Genomic DNA, 14765 nt, shown 5'->3' with positions numbered 1-14765 from the left:
CTTTAACGTAAAAAAATGTTGGATGTAATATCTCATTTCCAAGCTTTATCAATTTACTTATGGCATACTTTTACGTACGAAAACCTGGGGGTAACATACTTAAATGTTCGTATTCCGTTCATTCCATCGACCTCCCATGTACCTGTAATTGTGATTTGTTTACCAAAACTAAGCTATTCATATCATAAATCAAAGTTGATGAGCAAGTTATCAATTAAATATGAGAAGATAAATGATAAAATCACTCATCTTTCAAAAAAATATTTATCAAGAAAAATAACCATACAACCCCAAAATGGAACATAAAATGATCTCATTTTGCCTATAAGCCGATGAAAATGAACGGCTAGCTCTAAGATCCACCTATGGTGCAAAGTAGGCAAGTAGTACTGTATGATGACCTCTAGATACACCAAAATTACTATAAGGAGGTTATCATTCACTCACTCTAAAATCTAAATCCAGTGACAAGTGGAGGGTTTAAACTATAACACATGGCAGCACCACCGAAAACCAGAAAAGTAACTAACTTTTGCTATTCTTCTCATCAACAAAGACACCCATCAATTCCACTTCTAATCCTTTCAAACTGTACAGAATTCTCTGTTTATTTGGATCTTCCATTTTTCAAGCTAAACTATCGCAGAGGCGCACAGGTACATAGCTTTAATACAAGTATTCTTTCTTTTATATATTTATGGTTAGGGTTCTTCTATGTGCGCTTCAACTAGTCCTCTTCCATCAGTATATATATAATTGTTACTCCAACTCTTCAATCCTTGGGTTTTTTTTTTTGTTCGGCCTTTCACTTTGCTGTCGATGTGAGGAATATCGGCTTTTGGTGTGTTCCGTCATCTGTGTTTGATAGTATAAAGGAATTTTTTTTTTTTACCTATTTTATGTGATGGTGTTTAGTTGATTAGAAGGTTAAAATTTATAACATGATCTAGTGGTAGTTTTTTTTTTATAACAGTGGTGTCCAGGCCTCCCAGACCCCACTTGGTGGGATTTTACCGGGTTGTTGTTGTTGGTGTCCATGCTAGTTAGCTTAATAGAAAAAGGTGATTATATTAAGGGGTTGGTTGGAATGATTAAAGAATTTGAATTTTTGAAAGTTCTGAAAAAGAAGTACAAAAATTATTATTAGTGGATGGTTTAGAACATCCTGATCGTCACAAAAGAGAAACTTGTTATCTGAGTTGGGATTAACGGGAGTATTTTATGTGAGCGTAACTGTGTTAAAACAAAAATCAGAAAACTGTTAGAAGAATAAAGAAATGTATAAAATAGTAAAAAATCAGAAATATTTCGAGTCCACAATTTTTCTTGTGCGTCCTTAAGGAATTTTAAGGACAATTTTTCTAGGGCAGTGGTTAGGCCTGCTATGTTGTATGGGACCGAGTGTTGGCCGGTGAAGTTCTCACACATCCAGAGGATGAAAGTTGCAGAGATGAGGATGTTGAGGTGGATGTGCGGGCATACAAGGAAGGATAAGATTAGAAATGAAGATATTCGAGAGAAGGTGGGCGTGGCCCCCATGGAGGACAAGATGCGGAAGCAAGACTCAGATGGTTCGGGCACATTCAGAGGAGGAACACTGATGCACCGGTAACAAGGTGTGAACGACTGGCGGTGGTGGGTACGAGGAGAGGTAGAGGGAGACCTAAGAAGTATTGGGGAGAGGTGATCAGGCAGGATATGGCACGACTTAGGGTTACTGAGGACATGACCCTAAACAGGGAATTGTGGAGATCGAGCATTAAGGTTGTAGGTTAGGGGAAATTGTGATGTCTTTTCTACAGCGCACTAGAGTGAGACTAGCCAGTTAGGAATTAGTCTTAGGATGTTATTGATCAACTACTGATGATGGGCTTTATCTGTTGTGTATTAATACCTTACATCTTTCTCGTATTTCCTATATCTCTTATATTGCTGTTACTTTGTTATTTTATGGTATTTATGTTATGTTATGGATTTTATGGTATTTTATGTTGTTTTATTATGAGTCTATTGATAGTACTAATATAGTGTCTCTTGTTGCCTCTTTGAGCCGAGGGTCTCCTGGAAACAGCCTCTCTGCCCCTCGGGGTAGAGGTAAGGTCTGCGTACATATTACCCTCCCCAGACCCCACTTGTGGGATTACACTGGGTTGTTGTAGTTGTTGTTGTTGTCCTTAAGGAATTTTAACCCCCTCACACGTTGCCAAGGTAATGGATTAAATCCTCCCAGGATAAAACGGAATAAACCTTCCTGCAACAGTGGCAATACAAACTGCAGGATACCAACGAACGCAAAGAATGGAGCAAAATCACACTTACGAATTTGAGAGAGAGAGACTGCAAATTAGGATGCAGTATATTCAGAAAGAAAGAAGTTCTGGAGTGTTTTTTTTTTCGTGTTAAGAAGATGCAGCCTTGCCTCAGAATTTATAGGCAAATATCAGAAAGAGGTGTCTGGAAAGGTGCCTTTTCAGAAAATACGCGGCTAGAGAGGCTCTCTGAATCTGACTGCCGCGATTCTACCGCGGTCGCGGCAGAACCGCGGCCAGCGAGGCCCTCTGAACTTTCAGCAGGGTTCTGGCGTAGTTTCAGCAGTGATTTGACATTTAATTAATTATTAAATAATTAAATAAATTTTGTCCAAAAAATAATCTTATCGATCATTTAACAAATCTGAAGCCGAAGCCGAAGCCGAAGCCGAAGCCGAAGCCGAAGCCGAGCCGAGCGAGCGACGACGACGGCGCGAGAGTTCATTCTCTTCAACTCCTTTTAAGAGCTCTAAGAAGTGAATTTATATATAAGCACACAAATGTGATTGTCCCTCACCAATGAGGGACAAAGTGCAAGACAAAAGTTCACTTCTTCAAATTTTCATTTTCCCTCCATTTTATTTCCCTCCATTTCCAATTCACACTTCTTCTACTTTAAAGCCCAATGGCTTAAAGTCCAACAATCCCCCACATGAATGGGAATGGCTGTATCAAGAAAGATCATAGATGAAAGCTATGTGATTTTGCAAGTAAGGATTAATTGCATCTGGATAAGTAGGGTTCCCTTTGAACTTTCCGTAGTGAACATATGTCGGATATACTCGGTCAATCGGTAGATTTGATATCTTTGAACCGTCGAACTTTAGTGTATACCTAGACAGCCATATGCCACACAACCAACCCTTAACCGTCTTTTGGTTCTCATTGTTGTGTTCGTTTTAGCCATGAACACCGCCTGGTCTCATAAATGCGTAGAGAATTGGCCTTACAGAATTCTCCTTGAAGCGGCTTACACTTCACACTTACGTAGGTGATTCCTAAACGTGTAATCCTTTAGATTGACACTATTTGATAGATACTTCATCAAACTTTGATAATCATTAAAGAACGTGTAAAGTTCTATCCTTGTTACTGAACATTGTCTTAATCACGAGAATGGACCAAAGATTTTGTTTTGACAATGTTGAACCGGTCAATCACAACTTTGTTTGAGCTCCTTGAACCTAGATCTCGGAACATCCAAAATTCTAGGTAGAGTTACCGCCATGTTGACTTATCCTCGGCCATAGTCCCATTCCCTTGGATGATTTCTCAACTCCCTCTCTAGTTAAGCCTTTTGTAAGTGGATCCGCAACATTATCCTTTGATCTTACATAATCAATAGTGATAATTCTACTAGAAAATAGTTGTCTAACGGTATTATGTCTTCGTCGTATATGACGAGACTTTCCGTTATACATAACGCTCCCTGCCCGTCCTATTGCAGCCTCACTATCGCAATGTATGAAAATAGGAGCCAAAGGTTTTGGCCAGAACGGAATGTCTTCTAAAAAATTCCGAAGCCATTCAGCTTCTTCACCGGCTTTATCCAATGCTATAAACTCTGATTCCATTGTAGAGCGATCGATACATGTCTGTTTGGAAGACTTCCAAGATACTGCTCCTCCACCAACAGTAAACACATATCCACTTGTGGACTTTGTTTCTGATGAGCCGGTTATCCAATTAGCATCACTATATCCTTCAATAACCGCAGGATATTTATTGTAGTGCAAAGCGTAGTCTTGGGTATACTCCAAATATCCCAGAACTCGTTTCATAGCCACCCAGTGATGCTTGTTGGGATTACTTGTGAATCGACTAAGTTTACTTATTGCACAAGCTATATCGGGTCGTGTACAGTTCATGATGTATATTAGACTTCCCAACACACGAGCATACTCCAATTGAGACGTACTTTCGCCTTTATTCTTCATAAGATGATGGTTTAAGTCAATTGGAGTCCTTGCACTTCTAAATTCCAAGTGTTTGAATTTTTCAAGTACCATTTTCACGTAATGTGATTGAGACAAAGCTAGACCTTGAGGAGTCCTCTGGATTTTAATTCCTAGAATTACATCGGCAACTCCTAAGTCTTTCATATCAAACTTACTAGCAAGCATACGCTTAGTAGCTTGAATGTCGGCGATGTCTTTGCTCATTATTAGCATATCATCAACATATAAGCAAACAATGACTACATGATTTTGAACGTTCTTAATGTAAACACACTTATCACATTCATTAATCTTAAAACCATTTGACAACATTGTTTGGTCAAATTTCGCATGCCATTGTTTGGGTGCTTGTTTTAGTCCATAAAGAGACTTAACAAGTCTACACACCTTCTTTTCTTTTCCCGGAACCACAAACCCTTCAGGTTGGTTCATGTAAATTTCTTCCTCAAGATCACCATTTAAGAAGGCTGTTTTTACATCCATTTGATGGATTTGAAGACCATACAAGGCGGCTAACGCTATTAGCATCCGAATAGATGTAATTCTTGTTACCGGCGAGTATGTGTCAAAATAGTCAAGACCTTCTCGTTGTCTAAATCCTTTGACTACAAGGCGGCTAACGCTATTAGCATCCGAATAGATGTAATTCTTGTTACCGGCGAGTATGTGTCAAAATAGTCAAGACCTTCTCGTTGTCTAAATCCTTTGACAACAAGTCTTGCCTTGTATTTGTCAATAGTACCATCGTCTTTCATTTTCTTCTTGAAAATCCATTTAGAACCCAACGTTTTGTTACCCGGAGGAAGATCAACCAATTCCCGAGTATGGTTGCTCAATATGGATTCTATTTCACTATTGACAGCTTCTTTCCAATATTGTGCTTCTGAGGAAGACATTGCTTCCTTGAAGGTACGAGACTCATTTTCTAACAGAAAAGTCAGAAAATCTGGACCGAATGAAGTAGATATCCTTTGACGGTTACTTCTTCTTGGATTTTCTTCATTAGGCATACCATCTATTATTTCCTCCCGAGGTCGTTTTGACTTTTGGCAGGTCACTTCACTTTCCTTTTTATACGGATAAATAGTTTCAAAGAATTCAGCATTATCTGATTCTATTATCGTATTAATGTGAATCTCAGGATTTTCTGATTTATGAACCAGAAAACGATATGCCTTGCTATTGGTTACATATCCAATAAACACACAATCAACCGTTTTTGGACCTATCTTAACCCTTTTAGGTTTAAGAACTTGTACCTTAGCTAAACACCCCCACACTTTGAAGTATTTCAAGCTAGGCTTCCTTCCTTTCCACTTTTCATAGGGAATGGACCGTGTTTTACTATGAGGTACACGGTTGATTATCCGGTTAGCTGTAAGTATAGCTTCCCCCCACAAGTTCTGTGGTAAGCCAGAACTTATTAGCAATGCATTCATCATCTCCTTCAATGTTCGATTCTTCCTCTCCGCAATTCCATTAGATTGTGGAGAGTAAGGGGCAGTTGTTTGGTGAATAATGCCATTTTCCAAACAAATTTCTTCAAAAGGAGATTCATATTCGTCACCCCTATCACTTCTTATCATTTTGATCTTTTTGTTTAGTTGCGTTTCAACTTCATTCTTGTATTGCTTGAAAGCATCAATTGCCTCATCTTTACTATTAAGTAAATAAACATAGCAGTATCTCGTGCTATCGTCAATAAAAGTAATAAAATACTTTTTCCCACCGCGAGATGGTGTTGACTTCATGTCGCAAATATCTGTGTGAATTAAGTCTAAAGGACTTGAATTCCTTTCAACGGACTTATAAGGATGCTTAGCATACTTTGATTCCACACATATTTGACATTTGGAATTAATGCAATCAAATTTTGGCAATACTTCTAGATTTATCATCTTCCGCAATGTTTTGAAGTTTACGTGACCTAAACGCGAATGCCATAAAGTGTTTGACTCAAGTAAGTAAGAAGAAACATTCACTTTATTGATAGGAACTGCTATTACATTTAGCTTAAAAATGCCCTCATTTAGGTAACCTTTTCCTACATATACATCGTTCTTACTAAGTACAACACTATTAGAAACAAAAATACATTTGAATCCATTCTTGACAAGAAGTGAGGTAGACACAAGATTCTTGCGAATTTCTGGAACATGGACGACTTGATTTAGAGTCACTATTTTTCCCGACGTCATCTTCAACGCAATCTTGCCAACTCCTTCAATTTTGGCCGTAGATGAATTTCCCATGAAGATTGTCTCGTTGGGTCCTGCGGGGGCATAAAAAGAAAATAACTCCTTGTTAGCACAAACATGGCGGGTGGCTCCAGAATCTATCCACCATTCTTTTGGATTTCCTACCAAATTGCATTCAGACAACATGACACATAAGTCCTCCATTTCATCTTCAACCATGTTAGCTTGATTCTTTTTCTTCTTATCATTCTTGGGCGCACGACAATCCACGGCCTTATGCCCAGATCTTCCACAGTTGTGGCAATTACCCTTGAACTTTTTCTTGCTTGGGTAATTCTTTGGTCCGGAAGCCTTCTTCCTCTTCTTATTTTGTGGCGCCTCCTCAACAACGTTTGCCCCCATTATTGTCGAGTTTCCACATGACTTCTTTTCAGCATTTTTGTTGTCTTCTTCTATCCTCAAACGAACAATCAAGTCTTCTAGTGTCATCTCCTTCCGCTTGTGTTTAAGATAGTTCTTAAAATCCTTCCACAACGGAGGTAACTTTTCAATGAAAGCAGCGACTTGAAAGGCCTCATTTATGACCATACCTTCAGCAACAATCTCATAATTAGTAATAAGATAAATCTTATTAATAAAATTATTGACTCGGGTCATACCTTCAGCAAGGAGGTCATGCACAATGGCTTGTAATTCTTGGACTTGGGTTATGACTGACCTAGTGTCAATCATCTTGAAATCCAAAAACCTTGCAGCCACGAACTTCTTAAGTCCGGCATCCTCAGTCTTGTACTTCTTCTCAAGTGCATTCCATAACGCTTTTGAAGTTTCCATGACACTATAGACATTGTACAAGCCATCTTCCAAACAACTCAATATGTAGTTTTTGCACAAGAAATCAGAATGTTTCCATGCTTCAGTTACAACAAGTCGTTCATCATCCGGAGTATTCTCAGCCATGACCGGAGGATCCTCCTTGATGAAACATTGCAAACTCAACGTAGTAAGATAGAAGAGCATCTTCATTTGCCAGCGTTTGAAGTCAATACCGGAAAACTTTCCGGGTTTTTCTGCCGGTGCCATAGCATGAGCAGGAGTAGAACGGCTTGACGAGGCAGCAACACTCGTAACAGTAGCACCCGTTCCCGCAACACTTCCATTAGTTTGGTTTTCATTCGTCATATTTCTGTAAAGTTGAAAACAATACAGAACTTGTTAAATCAGTGAAGTTTTGATATCTTCAAACTGAATACCAAACCAAACATAGAACACGTAACAATGGTGAAGTTTTTATATACTTCAAATCCGTACGTTTATTATTCCGGCAAAATTTTTATGTACTTTAAACCGGACAGAAACAATTATAGGAGTAGAAAGCAACAAGGATTTAGTCTCTAACAAAGTATATAGAAAACAGTTTAATAATCGACACAGAAATGTTAGTAAAATTAAAATTTCCTTAAGCTTGTGAGCGTAACTGTGTTAAAACAAAAATCAGAAAACTGTTAGAAGAATAAAGAAATGTATAAAATAGTAAAGAATCAGAAATATTCCGAGTCCACAATTTTTCTTGTGCGTCCTTAAGGAATTTTAACCCCCTCACACGTTGCCAAGGTAATGGATTAAATCCTCCCAGGATAAAACGGAATAAACCTTCCTGCAACAGTGGCAATACAAACTGCAGGATACCAACGAACTCAAAGAACGGAGCAAAATCACACTTACGAATTTGAGAGAGAGAGACTGCGAATTAGGATGCAGTATATTCAGAAAGAAAGAAATTCTGGAGTGTTTTTTTTTTCGTGTTAAGAAGATGCAGCCTTGCCTCAGAATTTATAGGCAAATATCAGAAGAGGTGTCTGGAAAGGTGCCTTTTCAGAAAATACGCGGCCTGCCGCGGTTCTACCGCGATCGCAGCAGAACCGCGGCTAGAGAGGCTCTCCGAAGCCGAAGCCGAAGCCGAAGCCGAAGCCGAAGCCGAAGCCGAAGCCGAAGCCGAAGCCGAAGCGAGCGACGACGACGGCGCGAGGGTTCATTCTCTTCAACTCCTTTTAAGAGCTTTAAGAAGTGAATCTATATATAAGCACACAAATGTGATTGTCCCTCACCAATGAGGGACAAAGTGCAAGGCAAAAGTTCACTTCTTCAAATTTTCATTTTCCCTCCATTTTATTTCCCTCCATTTCCAATTCACACTTCTTCTACTTTAAAACCAAATGGCTTAAAGTCCAACATTTTATAGGAAGCATTTTAGGTAGGTGAGAGTAGAACAGTAGCAATCTGGCGAGTCGTAAAGACTGGCAATATTGGTACGCATAAAAGGTATTATAAATAGAAGTTGAGATTGTTTTAATAGAGATAAGGCAGTTGTTATTTCTGATTTGCTGAAAAATATTTTTAATAATGGAAGAGAACTAATATCAGAACATAATTTCGTCCAAATGTTTTCGTTAGTACTAAACCTATTCTATACTCGATGCATCGACAATTTCTGGATTAAAATCTGCATAAATTGTGATAACTGTCCAATTTCTAAGTAGTCAAATTGATTATGGTTGGGAGCCAGGAGCTACTCCGAAAGAGAATCTCTGACTATACGCCCACGTTTATAGTACAACCATAAATTAAAGGAACAAACTGTTTTATGCTATGATGCTTCTCTCAGAGATGGTGGTACCTAGCAGAAAATTTTAGTGTTAACATTAGTTTCCAAAAAATAATCTTACGAGTTATTCTTAATTAGCAAGTATGAACTTTTAGTACAGAAAATCGGCTTTTTAAGGAAGTGGAATAGCTACTTACGAGTCCAAACATGTTTGGGACATGGGGCTACACGGTTACAAACATTTGTAATAGGTTTCGGATGAGTCACGAGATCCTTCAATTAAGTGCAGCAGTGAAGTTTCCTTAGTGATCTGGTAGGAGATTTTAGTGGCTATCTTGTTTAAAATTTATTGATCTGATGGTTGTATTGCTGCTACTCAGGAATAGAATCTTACAGCCACGTCTTCTTTGAGTATTGAAGTAAATGGCACAAGCAAAAACAGAAAAGACTTCGAAACTTGCAAATTATGATGCTTACTTTGAGATGGTCCAGAGCAGAAAGAAGTTGCCCCGTAATTTACAGGAAACTTTGACTGATGCATTTGCAAAAATTCCAGTTTCATCCTTCCCTCAAGTCCCAGGAGGCAAAGGTATCTAAATTAGATAAGTTTTTAAACTGTTGTACTAAGTAGTTTGATGTCCAGTGCTGAATCCTAAACGGCTAACTTACACCTCATTCTAGTGATTGAAATAGATGCGGACACTTCCATAGGCGACGCTGTCAAGATTCTTTCTGAATCCAACATCCTATCAGTTCCTGTGAGGAATCCAGCTGCTCAGAATAGTAAGGATTGGCGAGAAAGATACTTAGGCATCCTAGATTACTCAGCTATTGTTCTTTGGGTCCTGGAGGGCGCAGATGCAGCAGCGGCTGCCTTATCAGCAAGTTCGGCAGCAGCGGCAGGAGTTGGAGCAGGTGCTGTTGGTGCTCTTGGAGCACTGGCATTGGGTGCAACAGGTCCTGCTGCAGTTGCAGGTCTAACAGTGGCTGCAGTCGGTGCAGCTGTGGCAGGTGGAGTGGCTGCAGATCGAGGAGCAGGAAAGGATGCTCCAACTGCAGCTGATAAGTTGGGTGAGGATTTCTACAAGGTTATCCTTCAAGAAGAACCCTTTAAGTCGACGAAGGTAAGCAGGCCTTCTAAAGGATTGGCCTTTAAGCTTCTTCCAAGTCACCGTAGCGGTTTGATTGATCAAGAGAGACTTTACCTTTTCATGGTGTTTGTGTCTAAGATATATATGTCTTCTAGCCTTAAAAACTCTCAAACATGAAATAAAATGACCAAGTTGGAGGACACCAGAAGCTAGACTAAACTGTATTCAGAGAATTTGACATGAATACACATGACGAGGTCCACGAATTTTATTTGCAGGTGAGCTCCATCATAAAATCCTATCGGTGGGCACCATTTGTTCCAGTAGCAACAGACAGTTCTATGTTGAGTGTCTTGCTGCTGCTATCAAAATATAGGATGCGGAACGTACCGGTGATTGAAAGAGGAAATCCATTCCTTAAGAACTTCATAACACAATCGGCTGTTATACGGGGTCTTGAAGGATGCAAAGGGAGGGATTGGTTTGACTGCATCTCTGCTCATCCTATATCAGAGCTTGGCCTCCCTTACATGTCCCCTGATGAGGTCAGCAATTTGTAGCTCCTTTCACTTTTAGATATTCTTCTGATATTACAGAAGTTTGGTGATGCCAAGTCTCTGTCTTTCCACATACACACAGGTTATTTGCGTTCAAAATGATGAACTGATTTTGGAAGCATTCAAGAAAATGAGAGAGAACAATATTGGAGGACTTCCAGTTGTAGAAGGGCCAAAGAGGAAGATAGTTGGCAATGTGAGCATAAGAGACATCAGATTTTTGTTACTCAAGCCTGAACTCTTCTCCAATTTCAGGTATAGATAACTTGCTTCTTCCTCTGGGATCTGAATATTTGATCTCTTCTAAGATAATTTATGCTTAGACCTTTATTGCACAGGCTCATAGATGTTCTCTGTTTCTTTGTGTACTGATACATAATTTTGCCCGTCTCAATTGCAGGCAGCTGACAGTCACGGGCTTCATGAACACAGTTGCTTCGGTAACTCATGATGCCACAAAGGTCTCTACACCAATAACATGCAAGCTTGATTCAGCTCTTGGTAACGTGATAGACACTCTTGCATCCAAGTTGGTTCACAGGATCTACGTGACAGCTGGGGAAGATGATGAAGTCATTGGCGTAATTACGCTCAGAGATGTCATTTCTTGCTTCATATTTGAACCACAAAACTTCTTTGATAACTACTTTGGATTTTCTGCGCAAGAAATGCTAGGGCAATGATACTTCTGTTGGTGAATAAGCAGGATATATGGGGGATTTCAAAAGAACCAGCACCAGGTCTTTGGCATAAGATCAAAGAAACAGTCTCGAGTACCGCTTTAACATGTACAAGGTGTTCCTTTTATGCGACTCGTGCAGCATTATCGCTTGGTAGTTTTTTGAGTTTTTTTGTTTCTCCAGTTCATTCAAATTTCAAGGTCATTTGGTCTTACTACCTAACTACAAATAGGGATCGATAGTGACAAATATAATAAAAAATTTCATTTTTTTTTTAAATAATGCTCCACTGTGATGTTAGAATATGCCTCGAGTTACAAAATAATTGCTGGTGTGCCTGTGGTCATTTCATATTTCCTTGGTTAAAACTGCAAGAGTTTCTTCCGAGTATTGCACTTGCTATATCTTCATAAGTGGTTTGTCTTGTTAAATCTTGTGATTTCGATGCTTGTTGGGTTGAGAAGCACAAAAAGCAATCAAAAAGGTTCAGCACACTGAGTGAAGTAGCAAAAAAGCAAGAAATAGAGTAACAGATAATTTCGGTCCATATTTAAGTTTTTTCAGAAAGACATTTAGTGAAATAATCGTTTTCACCTTTTTCTACGAATAAAATTCATGTCCAAAGATAACTTGGAACTACAACAGGAATTTAAGGACCTTACTTGAAAGGTAACTACTCCCTCCATTCCAATTTATGTGAAACTGTTTGATTGGACACATAGTTTAAGAAAAAAATGATGAATTTTAAAATTTGTGATCCTAAACAAATCAAAAAGGGGTCCAAAGTATTTGTATGGTTATAAATTTTTTTTTATTAAGGGTAGAATACAAACCAAAAAGGAAATAGGTTCACATAAATTGGAACGAGAGAGTACAACTTTATTGTCTACAACGTACATTATATGTAAATATGAAAATCAATATGATTAAGGGTGTGTTTGATATGAAGAAAAATATTTTCCTAGAAAATGTTTTCATGGAAAATGAGTGGTTTTATCACTTATTTTCCCTTGTTTGGTTGGTGAGTGAAAAAGAATTTCGGAAAATATTTTCTAGTGTTTGGTTAGAGAGTAGAAAATATTTTTTTAGGAAAATATTTGTTATGCTACTCTTCTCACCCCCTTCTCCCAAGTCCCCATATTTCCTTGCTCGCCCCCTCCCCCTACCACCTCCAAATACCCAACGTTTTCATGACTCTATTTTCTTGAATGAATTTAATTTTTCTTCTAAAAATTTACACAAACCCAAAGGAGCTAATGTGTTGCTTTACTTTTTTATGCAAAAATAATGTTAAAATTTATGCTCCATAACTAAAACGAAAATACTCTTTTTTTTATGAAAATGAAAGTACTCTTTCTATAACATGAAAATAAAGTACTCATTTTATTGAAAAAAAAATACTTTTTTACATCATGAAAAGAAAATACTTTTTTTGTTGAAACAAAAAAAAATATTTTTTATATAATACTCATTTGTTGAAATGCAAAAATAATCTATCTATAATACAAAAATAAAGTACTATTATAATATTTTTATTTAGGGTAGGGGAGGGGGTGGGGGTGAGTAGGTGGGGGTTGGTGGCAATGAGGAATAGGGTGGGGAAGGTTGAAAAAGAGTTTTGGAAAATATTTTTCCTTCTCTTGATAAGAAAACAATTGGAGGAAAATGAGTTAACGAGAAAAATATTTTCCAAAACATTTAAACTAATCAAACATGGAAAAATTGAAAAATATTTTTTTATATGGAGAAGTACATATTGTGGGTTTGGTTTTGTTGAAACAAAGTAAATGAAAATTAGAAATTATTGTAAAAGAGCGCCCGTGCACTAAGCTCCAGGTTAAACAAAAGATTACTGTGAAGCTATAAATTTCCAAATGCACACGAACTCCATAGAACCACGACTAACGCGACGGCAATGGCTATAGCACTTGGACTCTATCAACACAACTGCACATATGGATGATCCATTCCATGGTACCATCCTTAATTTGCATCCATTTTGAAGATTAACACAAACAGGTATGCTTTAGTCAGTCAAAGACCACGAATTTTTGTATGCATATATAGAGTTGCAAATACCCTGTGTTAGAATTAGATGTTTGAAAAGAGAGCTAATGGAGTTGAGGTCTTGAGGATGTGAATAATGTTGTTACTACTAAGGGGAGTCTTAAATCTACTAATGGCACATAATTGATTGAACCCTAGAGCATCAAAATTCTATAGTTAGCTCTGAAGATGTGATGTTTGTAAAAATGCAATAGAGCATAATTAGAGAGCAGCCATATGGGATTCCTAGAATTTTACCCACTTGTTAGACATGATTCACTCATTCAAAGGATATAATTTTCCACTTCAATTCCATACATAATATATATGGTGTTATTTCCCGATTATGATTATGAGGTTGTAGAATCTTTGAATCATGAGCATCATAATCAACACTATTTCGATCCTTTGCATAATATAACCATCTTTTATGATGATAATATGGAAGATGAAGATCATATAGATGACAAATAAGGGTGAAGCTAGAGGTGACGATATTAATCAAGTCCAATTAAGGGTAGAGTTTCCTTCTTCAAAAAATAACTTTCCCACCATTAGCTCCTGGCAGTTGTTTAGTACGTCCTGTCAAATGATGAAGTTCAATACACTCCTGGATCCTCTAAATCGACCTTAAATGTGTTAGTTCCTTCAGGATAAACCCCACCAATGGTTATGGAGAAGAAAAAATCAATGAAGTAGATTTTGATTCTATATCTGAGGAACATGATTCAGACGATGACATAGAGATGAATATGGATATTTTTCAAGAAGAATAGAGAACGAACTCCTCAAGAAAAGAAAACAAAAGATGTTTTAGGATTTAAATTTGGATTCTTTGGTGAACAAGAAAAAGGAATTCCTAGTTGGATACCGAAGAAAAATTAAGGCAAGGAATGACTCCTTCGAGATAGAAAATTCTTGTTTTGCATGGTTAGAATAGCAATATTGGAACTAGAAAGCCATTGTAAATAGAATTTAGGATTTGCCAGTTTCTACCAAGTTTGATCTGCAGGGATATCAACCTAATCCCCCCTCTATGAATTTGTACTTTGCTTTTGCTTTAATAAAAAGTGGTTTCTTTCTTCTTCTTTTTTAAAGTTGCATTGATAGTTAAGTGAGTGAGCCTATGTTATGTTGATAGTTAAATGAGTTAGCATATGCCATTCAGCTGGTTAATATATTTTCTTTAGATTGCTGTTGCTTTTATTCCATTTCCTAATAGTGTACTAGAGCTAACTTCATCTTATCAACTTTTCCATCTCCGTTATAAGCATGAAGAAAGCTTGAACAAGTTACCTCCAAGATTTTTCTACTTAAAATA

General features: G+C 37.7%; 1 protein-coding gene across 2 annotated transcripts; it reads left to right on the top strand.

Moving 5' to 3' along the window:
• The first annotated feature begins 292 nt into the window (after positions 1-292).
• LOC107799522 (SNF1-related protein kinase regulatory subunit gamma-1-like) lies at positions 293-11677 on the top strand. 2 transcript variants are annotated; one of them, XM_016622644.2, is made up of 6 exons: positions 293-656; positions 9451-9659; positions 9764-10194; positions 10440-10706; positions 10801-10973; positions 11119-11677. In XM_016622644.2, the coding sequence occupies exons 2-6, from the start codon at positions 9494-9496 to the stop codon at positions 11399-11401; spliced, it is 1320 nt and encodes a 439-aa protein (XP_016478130.1). In that variant the 5' UTR covers positions 293-656; positions 9451-9493; the 3' UTR covers positions 11402-11677. The 2 variants fall into 2 exon arrangements, with proteins under 2 accessions (XP_016478130.1, XP_016478129.1); XM_016622643.2 differs by having other exon boundaries at positions 335-656; positions 9752-10194.
• Positions 11678-14765: the final 3088 nt, after the last annotated feature.

The sequence above is a fragment of the Nicotiana tabacum genome, chromosome 18 (genome assembly GCF_000715075.1).
Source record: "Nicotiana tabacum cultivar K326 chromosome 18, ASM71507v2, whole genome shotgun sequence".
Classification (NCBI taxonomy): Eukaryota; Viridiplantae; Streptophyta; class Magnoliopsida; order Solanales; family Solanaceae; genus Nicotiana; species Nicotiana tabacum.
The sequence above is the reverse complement of the archived record's forward strand: the minus strand, read 5'-3'. Positions and strand labels throughout refer to the sequence as shown.

Excerpts from the sequence above, each read along its gene's own strand:
- LOC107799522 (XM_016622643.2), top strand. The coding sequence starts at position 9,494 with ATGGCACAAGCAAAAACAGAAAAGACTTCGAAACTTGCAAATTATGAT. Across the intron at positions 9,660-9,751 it reads TCAAGTCCCAGGAGGCAAAG|TGATTGAAATAGATGCGGAC; the intron begins GTATCTAAATTA and ends ACCTCATTCTAG. Across the intron at positions 10,974-11,118 it reads GAACTCTTCTCCAATTTCAG|GCAGCTGACAGTCACGGGCT; the intron begins GTATAGATAACT and ends TCTCAATTGCAG.